This window comes from Kogia breviceps, chromosome 11, assembly GCF_026419965.1.
Source record: "Kogia breviceps isolate mKogBre1 chromosome 11, mKogBre1 haplotype 1, whole genome shotgun sequence".
Classification (NCBI taxonomy): Eukaryota; Metazoa; Chordata; class Mammalia; order Artiodactyla; family Physeteridae; genus Kogia; species Kogia breviceps.
This window is the reverse complement of record NC_081320.1, coordinates 97,508,683-97,531,529: the sequence shown is the minus strand read 5'-3', so window position 1 is coordinate 97,531,529 and position 22,847 is coordinate 97,508,683. Positions and strand designations below refer to the sequence as shown.

Sequence of the window (22,847 nt, the reverse complement as noted above, 5' to 3'; positions counted from 1 at the left end):
CCCAGGGCTCTGCCTCTCAGAAGCAAAGACCAGATCCTGGTACAAGGCCAGTGGAAGTGCCGACAGCAGGACTGGGAAAGCCAGCTCTTTTTCTTTGTAACTGAGGACAGTCACATCCTCTTCACTTTATAAGTCTGTTTTAACAGAGAATACAAGATACTATATACTAACCTAAGGTCCTTTTAATTGCCTCCCAAAATGTTTATAATGCGACAGTAGCTTCTTTTAAATAATTTTTAACCAGTTAAAAAGTCAACGACTCCGGAAGAATCCTTCGATGAAAAAAGACCATTGCTTCTCAAGACAGGCCTGATACTCAGTTCTAGAGATGGAATTTAAAGCCTCTGAAATCAGCAAACACACACACATATATTTTTAAACTACTGTTTAATCGTTTTTAAAGACACAAATTAGAAAAAAAAACATTTATATGTTCAGTTAAAAACATCTTTAAAACCCAGCAATAAGCCAGCAGTGCAGCTCTGAGGACAGAGACTAGAAACAAGTGGTTATGAAATTATCACATCACAGTGTAACTGACAGAGTGGTAATTTTAATTTACCACACAACAGGAACTACTTTATGGATCTGTCGAAAAAATAACACATCTTTAAAAAAAATATTTCGGAATCATAAAAACAAAAAGCACAGACACCACGTTCTATTCTCCCCCAGCGAAGGCAAATGAAGGGCTGTGAATACTGGCTGCTGGAGCTGGGGCCCCCCTCGTATTGGGGTAACAGTGTTCAACTGCTCCTACGCAGAGATCAAGATGCAAGCTTTGAAGGAAGGCAGGAATGAAATCCCACGTTTTCACTCTGCGTGGAGGAGGGTTTCTCTGGTTCCGCCGGAATTATTTTTACTCTCATTCCTACAGCTTTTCCATCGCGCCCCTTGGGGCTCGGGGAGCCAGATGCGGACGGGTGACAGAAGATGGAGCATGTGTGTTGGTTTGATTCTCCTGCGATTAAAAAGTCAGGAGCAAACGTACTTTGCTGACGAATCCGCAGAAACAGAACCAAAAATACTTAACATCGGAAAAGAAGCATATTTGAAAGGTCTGTCGAACTCTTTACACGTGTTTGCCCTTTGATGGGAAAAACAAAGAGGAATACTGACAAATCAACTTCTCAAAGTTAACCCAAAATAGAGACTGGTTAGGATACAGTCACTTAAGGACTCCAGTAAAAGGCAGCCAGTCACTTTTTCCATTTCAAACGTGTCATTAAGAAAATGGTTAGTCGGTCTACTGATGTGGCTCTGTAACTTCTGGTTTTTCATTACATTTCCACTTCTTTTTATAGTAGCAAAATTTGATAAAATGTGACTGGAGAGATGGCTATCATCACTGAGGAAGTTAGACAGGGGTTTCGCATGGATCTTTATACTCTTATCTATAGATCATATAGTCCTGGGGTTTCCTTTGTTTTGTTTTGTTGCTTTATAAAAGGTGTACTGAAAGAAGACAGTTATAATCAGCGTTAAAGGCAAGACAAATTAGTTGGCATAAAAATGTGTCTTTAGGCTCCATTTCAGAAAGTCTTCCTAATCAATGACCTCTAGAGCTTGTCAGTTCTTTACTGGGGTTTGCATAACGTTAAAAACCTATTAAAATAAATATTATTTGAAAACATATATAAAACTTTATTAAGCAGCCCACCAAGTAAAATGTAATTGGCTGCATCCTCTGTACAAGAGCTCAAAAAGCAGCTTAGTTGTTGATTCTGAGAGCAGTCCTACAAAATGCCAACATGGAAAATTTCATTTAAAATTTTCTTCTGTAACGAGTTACTATAAATAGACTTGACTAAGTGGTGCTGCAGGAAAACACGGTAGAGACCCTCTGCATCCTAACAGACCCTCTGCATCCTAGTCTCTCAAATCCGTATTTCAGAGTGAAATTTCTTTTTTTAAAGCAAATCTTTTTTCTTCAGCATAAGGAGTGTGCACTGATACAAACACACTTTTACAAGGAAGGGCTGTAGACAGCAGAACTTTCAGCATCTAATTTAAGTGTCTAAACGATCAGCTACTCGTTAAAATGTACACCGGGTTACCTGTAGTTTTTATAAAGTCCTGGAGGGCAGTTAAGATTACATTTCACAGTGTTACTTAGAATTCTGCACCTCTGTTAAATATGATGTATTCAATGTCAGCCAGGATGGACTACTAGTGGCTGTATAAAACTCTACAAAATACTGGTTCATACCTAAAACTCTGGACAAATGCTTCACTGACACAGCAATAATAGGCACCATTCTGAAACAATTATTCTCTCAAGTAATTTTTTCTTTCCACTAAAATGCAGAGCTCTTCAAATCAATAAACTAATAATTTTCAACAATTTATAATAAGGAAACAAAAAAGCACAAATGTCCAGAGTTGTTCAAGAACTTACAAATGAAAATTTACAAGGTATACATTTTAAATAGGCAAGATTTTTGCCCTAAGTGTAACCTAGTCCTCGAATAAAAGTATAAATTTTATAATTATTTTAATGTCAACATTTTAAAGTAATTTTTTCTGTAGTTTAAAATAAGGTATAACTAAATTAAACATTCTTTAAATATCTTTGAATGAAATAATATTTGAGAAGTTATACGGTGGTAAACCCTGTCCAGTAAAATCGATAATTCATAAAACACAGTTTTTAGCATATACATTCCTCAGTTTTACATATAGCACAAACAGAAACCAAAAAAAAAAACGGAGAAATCAAAAGGAGAAAATACTTTCCTTCAGTGGAGACTATTTCGTTATGAAAGGTTCACTTTAAGGGCCGTATTCAGTAGAAATGGTATGCTGCACGCCTTCCGACGGCCTCAGAAAACTTTTGAAAAGTCAGGGCTTTGAGCTCAAGTAGTAAAAATAAGTGACCGTGAAGCTCATCTTGCTGGCGAATCTGCCCTGGTTCGTGACTCTTACAGATCTTGATAATGGTTTCCATTCATTACAAACACAACTGGTCACAAACCTTGGGAACTAACCCTTTGGGCTCATTAAGGAACTTCGGCTGGAGGACAGGTCACCCGTTCCAGTCACAAGGCTCACTAAGGACTGAGCCAGGGGAATATCCACGTCTCCTCCCAGGACGATCAGTGCTGCAATGTGGGTCACCTCTACTTTTTAAAACCGTTCTTTTTACCGAAAAATTTTTCTCAAAACTGGTATCTGTGGAAATCCTGTATGTGAACATCACACATGGTGGGAATCAGTAACAAAAATACTTTTTAAGCAAAAGGATGGTGGAGGCGTAAGTGGTGGCTGGACATTTTGGAAGCCAAATAAACCTTCTCTGTTATGCTGGGTATTTTAGAAGCTAAATAAATTTCTTCAATTGCCCTGAGTTCCAATTATAAATGCTTATTTTAAAAACCAAGAATAAGTGGGTTGTAAAACGGTGACAGCTGAGATACATCAACATAAATTAACTGCTATTGTTTCAAAAAAATAAAATTGTGGGAAAAATAAGTATTTTGTTCATTTTTTTTTCCCTGAGTAGTATAATAATAACCAAAAATATTGATATAAATATGATGCTGATTGATCTCCTCTGGAGTGGTTTCATGGCAACTGAAGAGTGGAGAAATAATATAAATATGCACTGAATCCTATTCTGTTGATTAAAAAAGAAGCAAGCACATATTACAATGAATCCCTTTAAGTTTAACATAGTAGAGATGTACCAGTCTTCAATTCTTCTATTATAATTAGAAGCAAAGTATTAATCCTTAAAACACTCCAAGTAGATATATTCAGTTTATAGAGCACAAAAAGTCTCTTCTTGTGGAGGAAGGTCAAGCTGAGAATTAGAATTATTTCTTTAGTTTTTCTCCTAGATTGTATACCTGTGATTATAATTTCTCCAAAATTAAATAAAAGCTATTCAAAACCCATTTCATACAAAAAACAAACAAAAAACCTAGATAATCCAGGGGGATGGAAATCAGTCAAATTGTATATATAAGGTATTATCTTCAAAGTAACTGGAAAATTCATCGATCATCTTGCTTTCTAGATGGTAGTGTTATGATGACCTTCATTGAGCAAAAAACAGATAACAGTGATATTAGGTTTATAGGCTGAGAAATAAAAAATAGTCAGGTAATAGAACTAAATCATGATTATTTGTTAATGGCTAGGTAGGCTGAACAAAAAGAAAGTTTTTAATGCACTTTCTTGTTTTCACTTATGACATGCCTAGACTTGCCTTTTAACCTCTAAATTTGTTTACTTTTTCTTAATATTGGTCAGATTCTCTGCAGCATTAATTAAATGGAGGAGACATTGTGTGGGGCAGATACTTTCCATTGATTATTCTTCTCTAGCCTCTCACATTCCACAGTTTGCTTAAATTCAATGCATGGGAACACAGAAAATTTATTTAGCAATCCATCTTTTCCCAGGAGGTAACGGGGCATGGCTAACATCATCAGGTGGAGAAAAAAAAAAAAAATTCCTTTTAGAAAAATAAAAATATTTCATATAAACAAAGAGGAGGCTATTTCTAAAGTTCTGGGAAGCTACACTGATATTTTTGCTGATTAGACCTCAAAAGTTCCAAGTACGTTTGCTTTTCCTTTCGTCTTTAACTGAAATACTACACAGCTGAAGCCAGAGAGCTGTTCTGTCCTTAACTTCATTTGCACATTTATTAATGACAAAAAAAAAAAGAGAGACTCATCATAGGTAGACAATTTGCATTTCATTTAAAAATTTAAGGCAAAAAAGTAAATAAATTCCACAAAAGATGGGTCACAGAAAAGTGAAGAAGTCAGAAGGCCCTGCCCATCCTTCTCGCTTCACTGCCTCCCAGTGATTCATCCTCTCTGGCCGTGGCCCTGATGCCAGGCTGGCATCGCATCCCACTCCTCTGCTTTCAGCTACTGCAGCATCACAAGACTGTGGGGTTCAAGGAGACACCCAGCAATTCTGGCGAGATTAATTATGGTGAAAACAGCCCGTGAGATAAAAGCACATTTTTCTACTTAAATAATCTGAAACTCATTAACAAGAGTTAGTGGCAAAACTTTTACGTGAGAAGTTAAGAGTTTGGAAACTAATTTATATTATTCTCTACAGAGGTGGCTCAGACCCAATGACTTTAAGTTTTCATCCTCCTAAAACTTCCCCCAATATGAATTAAATTGTCAAGGGTAAAAAAGTGATTAGCTAGAGAGTAATTTCACTCAGTGATTTCTCTTTCAAAACCTTCAAGCAATCTCCCGCTATTATTTTCACAGTCCTTTTATCATTCTATATAATTTATGCCTGATACATTTCTTTTAAAAGTCCAACGTAATAAAAAGTTATTAAACTCGTATGTCTTACAGAATCACAAAGAGCTCAGATGAATAGGGACGAGGAGCCCTTCTGCAGAGCAGCGGTCCCCTGCCCCGCACACCCGTGTGCGCTGCTCACAGCTGCCGCCGGCTCAGGCTCTGGCCCCCGCAGTGCTTTCTTCATTCATGTCTTCCTTCTCTCCTTCAGTCATCTTCTCTCTCTCTCCCTTTTTATTTTTTTTTAAGAAAAATAGCTTAAAGTATCACATTACCAACCTTTAATTATGTTTGAGAAATCCTTCCTTGAAGGGCTCTCTGCCTGACACAGGGTAATTAAACTCTCCAGGAAATGGGCATCCATCACTTTACAGCTTCACAACAGACCATAGTCATTGGAGATACTTTAAGAAAACCCTTCAAACACTGAGATGTTTATTGCATTTTAAAGTATCCACAGTCTTAAGTATCCTGTTCAAATTCCTCTGGAATTCCTGTGCAGCATACAACATCTAATATTGAAATAGTGTTCTCACAATACTACACGTGAAAATACCATTTAGGAAACAATATTGTAGGAAATAGACAGTTTAAGGCAAGACATTCATTTGGAAAAGTTAATTTTTCTCAATCATCTAGATTGACACAATTATTTTTCCATCTCTTCAGTGCCTTGGGATACACAACATACATTCAGCAGCAGGGCACACTTATGACCCTATGGACATATGCTGAGGTCCTGAGTGCCCATTGAAATAATGGAAACATTTTTGATAAGGCATGGCCCACAGGGACATGGCATGGGAGGGGTCTTTCACTCCATTTTCAAGCTGGTATACAGGGCATTCCCTACCTAAAACTGTCCGATTTCCCCCCACGTGATCTCTTTCCCAACAGACACAAACCCCTTGAAAGGTGCTAAGATTGGTTTCTGTTAACATACAAAAAATAGCCATCAGAGTGCTTTCCCCATCATTGCTTTAATGATGAATGTCTAGAGGCTACTTCTTGATTCTGATTGCAAACATTGTTTGTTGTGGAAAAACTATTCTGTCCCAAAGAATTTTCTCTTTCATCAAACTTTTTGGATCGTGACAGCTGAATGTTTTCATGTATATTCTTTCCTCTTTGAGTTTTTTTCACCGGCAACAACAATAATACTAAGATACCAGCAGAGTGAAGGCTGTAATACCAGGAGCTAAAAGAAAAAAAGAAAACTTTACTTTATTAAATTCTGATAATTAACAAGACTTAATTTGACATTTGTCAAAATGTCACAAGCCCCACCTAGGATGTATATATTTACTACACTATTCTTTTGTTTTTAAACTTATTTATTTAATTAATTTATTTTTGGCTGCACTGGGTCTTCATTGCTGCACGCGGGCTTTCTCCAACTGTGTCAACGGGCTTGTCATTGCGGTGCCTTCTCTTGTTGTGGAGCACAGGCTCTAGGCGTGAGGGCTTCAGCAGCTGTGGCGTGTGGGCTCAGTAGTTGTGGCTCGTGGGCTCTAGAGCGCTGGCTCAGTAGTTGTGGTGCACGGGCTTGGTTGCTCCCCAGCCTGTGGGACCTTCCCGGACCGGGGCTTGAGCCCGTGTCCCCTGCATCGGCAGGTGAATCCCCAACCACTGTGCCACCAGGGAAGCCCTACACTATTCTTTTACCCATCCCCCTTAGATGAAACTCTAACCGTGTATGCCAGTGGGTATTTATAAAACACTCATACTAGATATCATATTGCATTCCTTTGTAAAGGTCATAGGGCCAGGACTAAGTAGAACAAAAACAAAAATGTACTTATTAACAGCTGCAGAGATCTGAAAAAAAACCTCTCAAGTCCATAGAATCAAATATTGAGCAAAACTATGGAGGTAGTAAAGGGACAGTAATAGCCTTGCCTGCTATCTACTGTCCCTAATTAAGTTTCAAATATTCCAATGACGTGAGTAATAGATAAGCAACATTGCTTCTTGATGATTACTGTCACGAAATAAAGGTCACATTATTAAAGATATTATTCGAAGTATCATGACTCAAATTAAATATAAAGCAAATGTGACCTCCTGATTCTACAGCTGTAAGTGCCAGTGCCTGTGAATAAAGTCCCTGAGACAGAAAATCCAACCAATAGCTCAGTCACATTTAGACATATGTAATTATTCTGTTCAAATGGACACTTTAGCAGGAGTTACTTATGTCTTCCTGTATGATTATTATGACTCTGTGCTGTCATTCTAAATGCTAGGCTAATGGCAAATAGTTTTTGATCTCAAAGGTGTCACTAGCTACTATGGGGGGAATGGAATTTGGTGGGGGAGGGAGAGAAGATAAACAGATAAACGAAATATGGAATTCAAAACAATAATTTCTATCATGTAGAGATGAAAAAGTACCAATGAAATATAAAAGAGTGAAAAGAGAAGCAATAGATGAAATACAAGTAATTTATTATCTTTTGACTGAAGAAATTAAGAGAATTAATAATTCGTTATAAAGAACAAGCTAGGCTGTTTTTTTAACTGCTTCATCATATTCGTTATTGTTCATCTTTTTAAATTTTTATTTTCCTTTTGGAGTCAGCAGTCTTATAGCTGAACTCTTGTTCCATGGACTTTACCAACCGTGACTGGTGACTACCAGAGGATATATTTTACTTCCGTCCCTAAAATACCCCTGGTGACTCTTACACCTCCGCTTTAACAAATAAACTCTTAAACCTTGGCTCTCGAGCAGGGGTGAGCAAACTACAGCTTGTGGGCCAAAGCTAGTCTGATGTCTCTGTTTCTTAAATTGAGATATAACTGACATGTAGCATTATTAGTCTCAGGTGTACAACATAATGATTCGATAGATGTATATATCATGAAATGATCACCACAATCATCTAGTTCACATCCAAGTGCAGGAAGAAGAGCTCTGCTTTCCAGCGCAGCCTCTGAGCGGTCTGAGGCAATGGTTACCCAGCGGATGGATATTCCTCACTGTAAATCACACTCTCATCTGAGGTCTGGGTGGGGCTAATCATTCCATAAATAAACTTGTGACTGCTTGGTTTAAGATTTAAAAGTAACTGACAATGCACTTAACTGCAGAAAACAAGCTAGGGTACTGTTTTTCTATTCTACCCAATAGCAAGAAGCTTTCTTTTAAAAATAAATTAAAATGAAAAATGAATAAAAGAAAATAAAATGATACAGAGGAACTTATTCACAAAACAGAGATAGACTCACAGACACAGAAAACAAACCTATGGTTAACCTAAGGAGAAAGGGTGGGAGAGGGATAAATTAGGAGTTTGGGATTAACAGATACACACTACTATGTATAAAATAGATCACCAACAAGGACCTACTGTAGAGCACAGGGAACTACACTCAGTATCTTGTAATAACCTACAATGGAAAAGAATCTAAAAGAGAATCTTCACACATACACACACTCTCATACATACGTACACACACACACATGTGAATAACCGAATCACTTGGCTATACACCTGAAACTGACACAACATTGTAAATCAACTATAGTTCAATAAAAATTTTTTAAAAAATTTCCGATGGCATATTTTTAAGAGTGACACTTACCTGTAAAACGTGAATGATGGTTTTATAGACAGAAGAACGAACGGTACAACTGTGTAACTTACTGCTATCTGAGTTGCTGCCCACGTTACGACATCATACAATAGTTTAAGTTGGGGAGGTTCGGTGAAATGATGTCTAAAGTTATTTCTCATCTGAAATAAACAAAAATAGTTACCTTCAACGTTGCTTATAAAACTACACTGACTATATACCAACTGTTTCAAGGATGTGGAACAAGCGAAACACTCCTGCGTTGCTGGTGGGCATCTAAAATGGTACTGTTACTGTTACGATGGGAAAAGCTGGATCTGGTTCAGAAAACACTAATACACGTATGTGTAAAACATATGGAGAGTGCATGGGGAAGCACGTGAGCAAAATGTGTGAGTCTGGGTAAAGGGCGTACAGGAGTTCTTGGCAATTTTTCCGTAGATTTGAAGTGGTATTAAAATTAAAAGCTCCCCCCCCCAAAGTTAAAAATTACACTTCCTTGAGCTCCTTAAATCGTATTTTGCAAACTATAGTGCAGGCGCGCCTCGCTTTACCGTGCTTCACTTTACCAGGCTTGGCAGATACTGCGTTTCTCTACAAACTGAAGGTGTGCTGCAGCCCTGCGTCGAGCGGGTCTGCTGGAGCCTTTCTTCCAACGCCATTTGCTCACTTCTTGTCTCTGTGTCACATTTTGGCAATTCTTGTAATACTTCAAACTTTTTCATTATTATTATATTTGTAATGGTGGTGTAGGATCAACGACCTCTGATGTTACTGCTATGACTCGCTGAAGGCTTAGATGATGGTTAGCATTTTTTAGCAATAAGGTGTTTTTTAATTAAGGTATGTATACTTAGACATAATGTTACTGCACCCCTAGACTACACAATAGTATAAACATAGCTTTTATGTGAACTGGGAAACCAGAAAAATTCGTGTAACTCCCTTTACTGCAACATTCACTTTATTGCCGTGGTCTGGAACCGGATCCGCAATGTCTGCCTGTACGTAGATAAGGTTCACTCCGTGATCAATTTTTCTACTGCTATGAAAGGAGACACATCCTTCCTCTTCTTTAACCTCTGCATTTGTGAAAGACAGCTGTTATACACTGAGCTTAGGTCAAAGAGCACTTATTAAAATGAATGGCAATTAGACACATCATTCATTAGGGGAAACTGGGAAGGGCTTCTCAGGAAAAAAGCGCTTTCTGGGCTTCCCTGGTGGCGCAGTGGTTGAGAATCCGCCTGCCGATGCAGGGGTCACGGGTTCGTGCCCTGGTCCGGGAAGATCCCACATGCTGCGGAGCAGCTAAGCCCGTGAGCCATGGCCGCTAGGCCTGCGAGTCCGGAGCCTGTGCTCCGCAACGGGAGAGGCCACAGCAGTGAGAGGCCCGCATACCACAAAAAAAAAAAAAAAAAAAAAAAAAAAAAAAAAAAAAAAAAAAGCGCTTTCTAATAACCACTATTTTAATAGTTTTTAGCTTCTAAAACAGTCAGAACCTTTCCATTTTGAAATGTGCAAACTTAACCAAACACTATTTTTTTTTTTTTCTCTTGTGTCCCGGCTTTTTCGGTCTAACGTGGTCATGGGTGAAGCGCGGCCCTGCTCTGAGATGCCACGCGAGAGCTTCAGAGGGGAAGCGGTGTGGGGTTAGTGGCTCTCCCACACACACACCAGCACTCTTAGTCGCAGGACCCTACCCAGGCTTCCTGCCCTTGCTCAAGGCGGCAAAAGCTACCTGCACTCTCTCCCCTCTGTCCACCAGGGGCAAATGCATTTCCCAAGGCGTGGCGCTCGGCCTCCCATCCCCACCTTCCCTGACCCCCCTGATGTGGGACAGAATATGGGGATGAGGCTCTTTCCCAGTTTGCTGTTCAAGTTCGTCTATTATTCGCCTCTTCCTCTCTCTCCAGCCCCACCCCGCCCCTGCCCTTTGCCTCTCCGGAATCATCCACCCTTTAGACATACACGAAGGCTCTGCTTCAATCAGATTTGCTCGTCCTTCCCAAATACACCACACACTTTCTAACTTGGTTTTGCTAATGTCATTTCTACATCTAGAGAGGCATTTTCTGCCCCCATTACGCTTCAGTCACTACTGAAACAACTTTCATCTTTCAAAGCCCAAATCCCAGCACACTTTCCTCCTGGGGCCTCCTCTAGTCAACCCAACCAAAAGGGATTTCCTTCCCTCCAAACACCTATGGTGCTTTCTATCCATAAAAGCGATGGAATCTGTCATATATGGCTTGTGGTATATGTACCCACACACCACCCCCCCATCTACAGACTGATACCTACACACATACATACATACACCTTATGCCCCTAGACTACAGACCACGGAAGAATAGGCTTTAGTTAATACTTCTTGACGTTTAACTCATATATCTCCAAGGTACCTTAAAACTGAATACAGTAAACATCTGCTAGCTTGTTAAATGAAGCCACCTCACCTGTAAGTGACATAAGAAGTTTGTCCAAACACTGTTTTCGTCCCATCACTTTCCTCCGATTGACTTCCAAGGACTTACGCTAAACTGCCCCCCTTCTTTCCCACGTCACCAACCTAATTCCTCAACTGTTTCCCAGATAATACACCAGGTCTCAAATACCCTACAGACCTGCGGCCTGCTTTGCACGTGGTGTCTGCCATGCGGAATGGCCCGTCCACATTACCTAGGCCTGGCCGCGGTCCCCTCTTCGTCTAAAAGAGGACTCAAAGGCTGTAGTTTTCAGGAAACAGCTCTAAAATAAACCGACTCGCCTGGTCGTCTCTATTTCACCCAGTTTTCAACAACCCTCCCGAAGATTCTGTGACAACAAGGAACACGGTGTGGAGGCCTCTGCGGGCCAGGCCTTCCTCTCAGATGAACCAAGCGCGCAGCCCGCGAGGCACACTCCACATACGTGCCAGGCACACCTCCCAGCCAGCCTGCAGCACTGACCCGGCCAGAGGAGCAAGGCTGCCCGGTAGGTGAGAGGCTTCCTGGGCCTTTGACACCAGGTCACGTGACCAGCACTGCAGGACGGGAAGGAACTCATACTCACAGCTCGTGCTGCCAGCGTCATCACCACTCCCGTGAGAAAGGTCAGGTAATAGCCCGGGTACACCCCATGCCAAATGGCAGAGAGGATGAACGTCTGGATGGTTGGACTCAAGGAGGTGCGCTCATAACACACCCTGGAAGCCATGCAAAACATGAGTGGTTAGAGCTTATCAGGTCTACAACGATCACTCTTATTCCTGGTCAGGATCCGGGAAAACAGCCACAACTTATTTTGGGGCATCAGCTTGATCTGTGACTTCATGGAGGTTATGGCTATTAGGGATCAGATCTATGAAAAGAAATTTCATTTCCATCTTTTTCCTGGTACACGTAATGGCCAAAATGATCATTTCTAGTGTCTGCAAGTCTTTACTATGTACAGAAGAACTTTAACAAACATAAAAGTTATTTTTATTTTACATTATTCTATTATTTTCTTTAGTAACATTTAGAACTTTGAACTGATCTAACAATAGTCTTCTGGGAAGTAGGCTGTGCTTAGTGTAAAGTTTTCCTGTCACAGGTAGAGAACTCAGATGAAAATAAGATTTTCCTAAGGTATCAAATTTAAAATATACCAACAACAACAAATAACACAACAGATTAGCTCGGGAAATCTGCACCCACTGGGGAGACCGCGAGGCGCCATGAAGCAATGATAATGTGTTTTGGACATTTCAGGAGGTAAAGGGATTGAACTCGTCCTGAGCAAAGGGCATGACAGAAGAAGGCTTCTTTACACAGAACGGTGCTTAGGGCCCTCCCATCACAGGAGCAGTCTTTTAGGAAACCAACTCAAGATCGGGCAGTGTGTCCCATCAAGAACGAGGAGAAAGGACCGCTGGGAGTTTCTGCACAGCGTCCTAACTCCGTCTCTCGCAATCGGCCCTCTGCCTTCCCCGTGTGCACGGGACCAGCCCCCATAATCCTCAGCGCAGGCGCCTCTGCGCCCGGTTCTCGCGTGCTGCCCGCTTACTCTGCCGTCACCCTCACGACAGGGAGCAGCCGCGCACGGAGGTGACGGCCGAGTTTGTACCCAGACGGTGACCTCCCACTGCAGAGGCTGCGTCTCGGCATCCTGTGCCCAGCACATAAAGGGGTCTGTTGTCCCGAAACATTTTAAAACTGGAAGTGTTGTGCAAAATCCAGGGCATACGTATGGTGGCTGTGTAGGCATTTTTATTTGGCCAAATCTCCCACGAATGAGGGACATACTGGTGATCTCAAACCTTGGTGGGCACCTTCCAAGGCAGGCTACGAGGTCAGTGGTGGCTACATTCATGACTCAAGCCTAAACAGTTCCCTGACTTGGTAGCACCCGGCTTCAGAGGACATTAACTCTGTTTCCCAGTTAACACAAGGTCACAGCGTTAATTTAATTTAGTTAACAATGTGAACTCCGCGAAGCTCAGCCTCAAGAACTAGAGGCCAAAGCTCAGCTCATGACGGTTCCGGAAGGAGCTTACCTTTTGAGCCAAAGAGCTGTCTGAATATTCCAGTTATCAAGAAACATCTTGAAACTTGTCGACATCTGAAAAACAAAGGAACTTTCTTCTTTGGCCGACAAAATAATGAAGCTTTCTTTAAATGTAAGGAACATCTTACTGTGCTAAGAGTACATTACTTGACAGTGACAGTAGTGTATGATCTCTTTCCTTAACACCGTTTTTTCTAATAGATTAACATAATTCTATGAAAGGAGTTACTGGAGGGAACATCTGTGAGGTGAATGGATTCGCACCATTTTCTCCTGTGTGTTAACACGTACAGGGGTTGCCATGGAATTATCCCAAAGACACTCCTGATGGAGCAGGTGAATGACCTTTCAGTGGCCGTTCACTGGGGCCCGGACTGGACGCCCCATCAGGTGCAGCCTCACTTCCTTCAGTGCCTCCCTCCCCGGCGACTGGGAGTCTGGGCCTCCCGGGACCTGCTCCCCCTGAGGGGGTGGTCTGCATATCTTCCTACCTTCCCAGTGCCTCAGTCAAGCTTCCGCCACTAATGCCACCCTCCGATCTCAGAGGGAAGCTCTGGTCTCCGGGCCACTACTCTTGCCCTGTGTAACCATCCCTCCTCGGCTCTGCACTTCTCACCACTTTAGATTCTCTGGTCCGTTATTTACTGCTCTCGTCAAGATCTGAGGATGAAAACTTCTTAAGAGGCAAAAAAATCTTACTCTTTTATGAATAAGGCACATATATACATACAGGATATAAAGAGATACACAATATATCTGTGATATTAAAATTTCATGGGGCCTGATTAGGAAAAAAAAAGTCTCAAAAGCTCCTTAGTTGGCAAATAATGAACAAAATGTTAAAACACGGCCATATATTCCTCACCCAATTTCCACAATTATCCGTTTTCGCCTGTCCTTCCCCATTTCATTACTGACGCTGTTAAGAGTACTTCAAAGCAAATACCAGACATCTTATTTCACCTGTAAATAGTTCAGAATTTGTGTCCAATAATAAATAGGGACCTTTAAAAAAAAACTATGATCAGGGACTTCCCTGGTGGTCCACTGGTTGAGACCCCACGCTCCCACTGCAGTGGGCTCAGGTTCAATCCCTGGTCAGGGAACTGGATCCCATGTGCCGCAACTGAGAGTTCGCAGGCCGCAACTAAGGAGCCCACGGGCTGCGACTAACACCCAGCACAGCCAAATAAATACATATATTTATATATATTTTAAAAGAATAAGAATAATTTTAAAAAATAATGTTACCAAAAAAAAATAAAAAAATAAATTCAAAAAACTATGACCAAAAAAAATAAAAATAAAACTATGACCAGATCTAACCAAATTAACAATAATTCCTTAATATCATCCAATATCCATTTTGTATTCAAATACCCCTGACGGTTTAAAAACATGGTTTTCCAGTCGGCGGGGTCAATCAGGATCCAAACATATGGCGCGTCTGGCTGACGTCTCCTGTAATGTGTAACAGCCCCTCCCTGGCCAAGGTCCAGGGGCCCAGCCGCTCCACTCACTATTCCTTCCCGGTCAGCCTCTCACCCAAAGTTCTGGTAACTTCTCCCATCGGGAACAGCCCCTTACACAGGCTTGCAGAGCAATGCCTGCTCTTGGTTTTCCTCTCTTCTCTCCAGCCATCCCCTCCCGCATGCCTTCCTTGGCCTGGCCTGTAAGATGGCGGCTCCTTTGGGGGCTCTCGTCTCTTCCCACCCCCTCAGTGTCCCTCATGGCTACTCCCGTGGTTCCTCCCAAAACCTGAAGTGCGAGAGTTCCCAAATTACAATCTCAGCCCATGCCTCAGCATTCACTGGCCTGCTGGACCACTCGGGTAAGTCTGACATTTGAGCACACCACCATTCCCTTCAAACCTGCGCCTACTCCTTGCTCCCTACCCCAGTGAAAGGTACCACGGTGAACACAGCGGTCTAAACCGACCTCTGGGCATGATTCATAACTCGTTCTCTCTTGCTGATTCCAGCGTATCACCAAGTTCTGCTGAGTCTCTTGAACAGTGTCCAGTGTGTTTACGTCTGTCCAGCCCCACTGCCACTACCCTGGTTGAGGTCACCATCATGCTGGACTAACACAGCGCCCTCCTGACAGGTCACTGTCTCAGGAGGGCGACGCCTTCTGCCTGACATAGCCCCATCCTCCGAACACACACACACAACACACACACGCTCAATCACCTCACTAATCTAAGCTGGCCTCCTACCTTAGAAACGCCCTACACCTCTCTGATCACAGCCAATCTTTCTGTATCCCTGTAACCCCCCCTAGACTAAAGTTCCAGGAGGGCCCAGATTGTACTGATCTTATTCACCGGCTCCCCAGGGCCTGGGGCACGTGGTTGGTGACCAATAAATACTGGCTGATTGGAAGAATGAACGTTATTGTTACAAATCCTTCAGCACCGCTCTTGGGACATCACATCATAACCTATGAGGGCAAATTACGCTACTTAAAAGTGTCAAACGGTAACCAACTTCTTAATGATTTACTAACTTCTATTTGCTGAATTCTCAGATTGGAAATTAAGTCCCAACGAGCTGCTCCATTTTTGTCATATCCTCTGAATCCAAAGCCTGCTGCATTATTGATAGCGTCAGCTGTAATACACAAAGGACAAGAAACTATTACAAACCTGTGTAACAAACCACTATGTTCTCCCAGAAGATGTACGTTATCATATACTGTCATCTTTAATTCCTAAAAACAGTAGATTCATTCTCATTTTTATATGATAGTATAATAAAATGGGCCTTGATCCAGTTTCTAGGCTCTCCTAACAGTGTTTAGGATCTATCTATCCTTATATGTAGGACATGAACTGTAAGGTTTGTTTCTCCCGCGTAGATGACCCTAGTTTTTCCCATTGGCCTTGAACTATATATTCTCAAGAGCGTACTCTCTGCCGGCTACCACCGGGGTAAGATTTATACGTTGACACGAAGGTTTATTCACGTGTTACTCACCCAACGTCCATGCAAAATAGTATTTGGGTCTGGCAGCCAAAAGAGAGACGTATAGATAGATAAGCTTGGTTGGCCACGAAGCTGTAGCTTGAAAACGCTCATCAATGTTATACTCCACAGGTAACGTCTTAGAGACGGTCAAGTGAAATAACAAGGAAAGTCCACAGACTAGGAGCTTCTGAGTAACTGCGATCTGGAAGCAAGACAAGACTTCATAAACTTAATCGACACGTATTTACGTATCACTGCCACATAACTCTTCCTGAAAGTAGTATTAACCCTGTAACTCCATCCAAGATCCTGCACTCAGGTGTGCTCAGCATTTCAAGCCGCCGCTGTCTCAGCTGGAACACATGAAGCCTCATGTCTAACGACTGCCTCTGGGTTATGGCTCAAATCACACTAGAAACCCCAATGTGTATTTTCAGGACTTTCAGTAGACTTAGAAAAACGAAAAGCAAACACAGGTGTATTGGGTGACTACGTAAAAATGTTAACATTAATAAGTTCTGGTAGTGGATTTTATGTGACTACACACACACACACACACACACACACACACACACACACGGCTTATTTTTTCCATTGTGCTTTTTCCCTATTTTCCAAATTCTAGGTATTTCATGGAAAACTATTTTTACAATAAACAACTTTCACGTTTCTTTAAACCTGAAAGTTCTTTAAAGCAATTTTGTTCAAATGATAAAACCCAAAGAGCCACACCCAAGAAAACAAAAAGATCTGCATAAAGATTCTCATGGAAAGAAAAGGATAACCTTTACTTTATTCTGGTAAGGTTCAATTACCTTGAAAAACACCAGCTCATGGTGTTTTTGTGTTTTCAGCAGGCTAGACTATTTCAATCTGATTCAATATAAAGGAGATTATACAGGCTACAGAGGTAAAGAAACAAACAGAGGAAAGAAAAGGCTGGATCCAGATGAAAGAATGTAACAAAATACTTGGATTTAGTGTCCTGCACAGTAATCAAATCATATTCAAATTAACTACAGTAACCTGCAGAGGAACGCCCACGTTTAACACTTTCTGTAACGGGGCCAAAAAGAAAGGCTCAAAGAGCATATATGCCTGACTCCTGCACTTTCGAAAAACCTTCACTTATTCTCAGGAGGCGCTGGAAGGTCAAGGGCTCTTCGCTGCAACTGCCCTTATTCTCATTTTCCTGGTCGTCTTTCAAAGCTTCCTCCAGTAAAGTAAGGCTACCTTTTCTTCACTCCTACATCCAAAATATCTAACCTACACATCTGAATTTGCAACAGGTAATTAGGGAAAAATTATAACTATAAGTGAAGTGAGAGGAACCGAATGACCTCATATGTGAACCTAAAAACCGGATACATCACTTTAGTAACATAATGAGAAGTACTGTGGCCATTAGACTGTACACACTAGTTTCCAGATCTCAGTTTAAAACAAGTTCAAGTAACATATACCTGATCTCAACTACCAGCTGGCACACACCCCAACGAGAGTCCCCCCAGAATCTCAGTCAATGCGGGATCAGGAACTCTGAAAGGCAGGGGTGAGGGCGCCTGAAGCTGGGAAGCCAGGTGTAACCCCCAGTTCCCTCAGCCTCCTCTCCCCCATGCTGGCAGGAGGTCAGAAGTTAACTCTCAGGGAAGCGTAACCAGAGGAGAGCCAGGCTTCAGGACACGGGTCCAGAGCGGGGCTGGAATGAATGTGGAGCCTGTGGTGGGTGCACCCCGAGAGGCGATGTCTGCAGCCCCTCCCTCCCAGCTCCAGAGACCAGCAGTCAAGTCTGAACACCCCGGGCAGAAGACGGGAGAAGCCCGCACTCAAGAAACCAAACAGCCTCGGAGAAAAGACCTACAGGCATCACAGCAGAGACGGACAGGAGTTCCCCAGGAGACGTGCTCCCGTTCTTACACAGCAGTGGACTTTCTATTTGGGCACGGTGAAGTCTAGCTAAAGGCCGCACGTCACAGCCTCCTTTGCGGCTGAGTGTAGCCATGTGGTCACAAGCAACATGGACAACTTCTGGGGCGAACCATCTTAGACCATGAGGATGAGGGACACGGCCTAAGGATGGCCAGAACGGGAGCTTGGATCCCGCACCCGTGGAGCTGCCGTATCACCCATGGACCGCTAACACCTGAGCCGTCCTGTAAGAGAAGAATAAACTTCCACCTTGTTTAGCCTCCTGTTATTTTGGTCCTTGGTTCAGCAGCCAACCCTGTATCTTAACTAACGCAGATGAAGACAACTGGGAGGGCCCCCAACAAATGGGCCGCTGGGCACCTGACGGACCCGCTTTGGATTCAAAGAGTCTACCCACGCCACCCATAACACGAAGAGCTTCTCAGGGCCTTTGAGTGATCTGTAAATAACTACCACTATCTGACTGTGTGAACTAGGTACACTCGGAATTTAAATTTAAAGTATGTTAAAACAGTGAGATAATATATGATGAGTATTTGCTATTGTCAACAATCCCTTATTTATTTATTTATTTATTTTTTGTGGTACGCGGGCCTCTCACTGCTGTGGCCTCTCCCGCTGAGGAGCACAGGCTCCGGACGCGCAGGCTCAGCGGCCACGGCTCACGGGCCCAGCCGCTCTGCGGCACGTGGGATCCTCCCGGACCGGGACACGAACCCGCGTCCCCTGCATCGGCAGGCGGACCCTCAACCACTGCGCCACCAGGGAAGCCCAACAATCCCTTATTTATGATGTCCATCACCTGAAGCAGGAAAGTGATGTTTTCTAAGAGCAAATCCCATAAAAATTCAGAGTGAGGTGACAGAATTAATACATAAATCTGCACTGTTCTTTGTTGGGTTTGATTTACCACTACTTATATGTTTGTTGCACCTGATATCTTTCCAGCATTTTACAAAATTAAGTCTAGCATCTTAATTCCTAATTTCCTAGTTAGGAATTTCTAAATTCCTAAATTCGTAACTAGGAAGTTCCTAAATTCCTAATTTCATTCTCTTCATAGTATTCTAGAATAAACCTCTGGGATATGGAAGCTGTCTGTTCCTCCTACGGCAGTGAGGCCTCTAAAGGGTTAAGGGGTCAGCCTGACACAAAACAGTCAGCGAAGAGATCGGAATATACCCAGTTTCTCGTCCCAGTTTGAGCTGGCGTTTATCAATTAACACTTGGCCAGTTAACGCAAACTGTGAAGACGGGAGCATCTTTTTGGTGCGAAACACAGCGAGTCGTGCGGCATGAAAGAGAAAATACGAGAGATTTTGCAAATGAGTGCACGTCTTCATTCCCTCTTCGTTTCATAGTAACTTGGAAAGGAGCTGGCCCTCTGCTCCAAGCCCCACATGCAGAGAAAGCATACTAGCCCCACCTTTTTGTCCTACTGACTTGTCGATTGGCCTATTTCTCATGGACCTTTAGATTCCACCAGGTCAAATCCAGCAGGACTTGGCCTGCACAGAGCTGCACAGGCTCCCTGCACAAGGAGCAGCAGTTGTCCCAGGGAATAAAGATTACATTCGGGTGTGAGGCTCAGACCGCCTGGGCTTGAATTCCGGTTCTCTCCACGGCCACCCTGGGAAACCCTGGTCAAATTACTTAGCCTCTGAGTCTCAGCCTCCCCATCTGTGAAGTCGTGAGAATAAAGCACCTGCCTCGTAAGACTGTCCCAAGGGCTGTGAAAGTGTTCACCGTTATTATCTTTTTTACTGTGAAAACTGGACAAGGTTTTATGCAAAAGGTGACACCTGAAGTAGGCCTCTAAAGAGGAGTAAGATTTCAGCTTGCAAAATGATCAACGTCAGGAGAGACGTAAGGTACAGCTAAGGAAAAAGCCTGGAAAACGAGGCTCGGTCAGATCCACGAGATGGGCTTTTCTGTAAACTACTCCATGACTACAAAGCATTATCCTCACTAAGGAAGGCAGCACAGCTTTTCAAGTCCCCTTATTTTTGTTCTTCAATCATGACTGTACTTCCACCAGGCACCACCACTAGGTACTGTGTGAAGTGTCATTTACCTCGAAAAATGTTTTTAAAGAAAAAGATGGGTAAACTCAAAGCTTGAGAACATTAGTATCTTGAAATAAACAAGGCTAATCAATACATGTTAAGAGAGGCTGCAGATGAATGTCACGGTCTTACATTTGGAGATGGCTCTGTCTTTTCATACTGTATCTCTGCTTTTCCATGTTCGCCTGATTGTGTCATATGGTACGATCTGCCTTCGATGAAAGTGATGTAGTCTTTGTAAGAGCAGAGCGGGCCTGCCAGGATACCCATGAAGTTACAGTTGTAACTTAAATACTCCAGAAGGCTCGGCATGCGTCTGCAACGAAAAGACGCGCAACATGTGAGACGGGACGTTTGCTTCCAGAAAAATGTGACAGGAATGATCTTCTCCAACCTCACTTCTCTTATCATTTCCAAAATAAAACTAGCTTTGATTTTCATTTGCATCCAAACAACGAGAGTTTAAAGGTTCAGGATGAAGGAATGCGCAACAGTATTTCTGGATAAAAGAGTTTCCGTACAGGTCTTTATGAGCAACTACGAAGGGTTTCTACCTAACTCCTCATGATGAAACGAACCCGAGGAGGACAAGGTATGGCAGGAAGTATCATCTCGTACTAGAGTCAATCGTTCAGTCATTTAACAAATCTACGTGTGCACCGACCACTACACACACGCTCCAGGGTCTAGAGATACCGCAGTAAATAAAACAGAGGAATTCTGCATTCAGAGCGCTTACAGAACAGCTGCAGAAAATAAACAACAACAAAAAAATACATAAAGTAACTTCAGAGATGCTAAGCGCAAGGAGAACGGGGCATTTTGTTATATTAATCAGTCAGAGAAGGCCTCTCTGATCAGGAGACATGTGAGTGGTGTGAATGTCCCGGACAAGGACTCCAGGCAGAGGGAACGATGAGGGCAAAAGCCCTGAGCCGGGGGCAGGCCCAGCAGCAGGCAGCCCGGGCTGGCTGGGAGGGCTGAGCCAGGCCGAGAGGCAGGAGGGGAGTCAGCGAGCCGAGGTGAGGTACCACAGGGCCTGCCTTGCAAGGCGCGGAGGGAACCTTGGATTTTATTCTGAATGTGCTGAGAAACTACGGCTGGCTTTTAAAATACCTATGTTTTGAAAGAATCCCTCTAGCCCCTGGGTGTGGACGGAGAAGGGTGGATGGGGAAAACCAGCCAGGAGGCCACTGGCTTCCACGGGGAGGTGACGGGGCTGGGGCCGCGGAGCAGCAGCGTCGGCCTGCATTCTGGCAGGACAGCCCTGGGGTCTGCTGGTGGACCGGATGTGCGGCGTAAGCGAGAAAGGAGTCAAGGATGTCATGCAATATTTTTGTTTTAAATTAATTTTTGGCTGCGTCGGGTCTTCGTTGCTGTGCGCGGGCTCTCTGTAGTTGCGGCGAGCAGGGGCTGCTCTTCGTTGCGGTGCGCGGTCTCCTCACTGCGGTGGCTTCTCTTGTTGCGGAGCACGGGCTCTAGGCGCGCCGGCTTCAGTAGCTGTGGCTCGCGGGCTTCGGTAGTTGCGGCGCACGGGCTTAGTTGCTTTGCGGCACGTGGGATCTTCCCGGACCGGGGCTCGAACCCACGTCCCCTGCATCGGCAGGCGGGCTCCCAACCACTGCGCCACCGGGGAAGCCCTACTGCAACGTTTTTAATTCAACTGCTCTCAGGTAAGTCCAAATGGCACACAGTATCTAAAGTGTACCAAGCATTCCAGTTCTCAGTGCAGGTAACTGGGAGAAGACCAGTTAATAACGTAGGAGATTATGCAGACCATGTATATTATCATGCAAACGCATCAGAAGTGTATTTTTTTTATTTTTTAAAACCAGCTCCATGTGTGAAGTCTGCCGTCCACTGACAGCTGTAAACTACCACAAACAAAAGAACGAGTACACCTGGGGAGAGTAAGTAGGCCCTTGAGCGTGTTGGCACGCAATCTCCTGAGGAAGCACAGTCTCTACGGCCAAGAGGAGTCGACGGGACCCCCTCACGTATATTCTCATGAAAAAAAACAAAGAGAAGACAGTGCTTCTGGCCCGACTGACGCTCAGCTAGGTCACCCCTTAGCCAAAACTCCGTAAAATTTTTTCCCTGAATTACTTTTCTACATTGAAAAGCTTTTGGAACATTAAGTAATTTTTCTTGAGGGCTCACAAGTGATTGGGAGCAAAACGTTTCCGGCAGATTTCTCCTCTTGTAGTTCTTTCCACGTAACGGAGGGCCTTCTCACTGCCTCGCACACCCGGACGAGTGCCCCCCGTCTTCACAAAGCTGCCAGAGAGCTCCTTGTGCTCAGGCAACAGAGCCCCATCTCCAACACCACTTATTTCAAGACCAGAACAATGCCAGGTTGTCAAGTTGCATCTCCATCTTACCATGTCTGAATATGTATCATGGTTTTCAAGGACAGATGATTCTGAACCATGAAACTTGCTGACGTACAAGTGACAAGTCACGTTAGGAAAGAGACAGATACCTATAACACGTGC

The 22,847-nt window shown here is 43.2% G+C and overlaps 1 protein-coding gene across 6 annotated transcripts in view; it reads right to left on the bottom strand.

Annotated features, from left to right (window-relative positions):
- Nucleotides 1–368: 368 nt before the first annotated feature.
- The window catches only part of MBOAT2 (membrane bound O-acyltransferase domain containing 2), a 284,313-nt gene continuing 261,834 nt past the window's right edge, over nt 369–22,847 (bottom strand). For 4 of the 6 annotated variants that reach the window (XM_067008179.1, XM_059078392.2, XM_059078388.2 and 1 more), the window contains 7 exons: nt 20,485–20,668; nt 16,367–16,559; nt 15,897–16,000; nt 13,378–13,442; nt 11,913–12,045; nt 8,868–9,019; nt 6,241–6,477 (listed from right to left, as the gene is read on the bottom strand). In XM_067008179.1, the coding sequence (XP_066864280.1) occupies nt 6,252–6,477; nt 8,868–9,019; nt 11,913–12,045; nt 13,378–13,442; nt 15,897–16,000; nt 16,367–16,559; nt 20,485–20,668 (1,057 nt within the window). In that variant the 3' untranslated portion in view covers nt 6,241–6,251. Of the gene's footprint in view, nt 6,478–8,867; nt 9,020–9,427; nt 9,941–11,912; nt 12,046–13,377; nt 13,443–15,896; nt 16,001–16,366; nt 16,560–20,484; nt 20,669–22,847 lie in introns of all 6 variants that reach the window. The other 2 variants (XM_067008177.1, XM_059078387.2) reach the window with 2 other exon arrangements.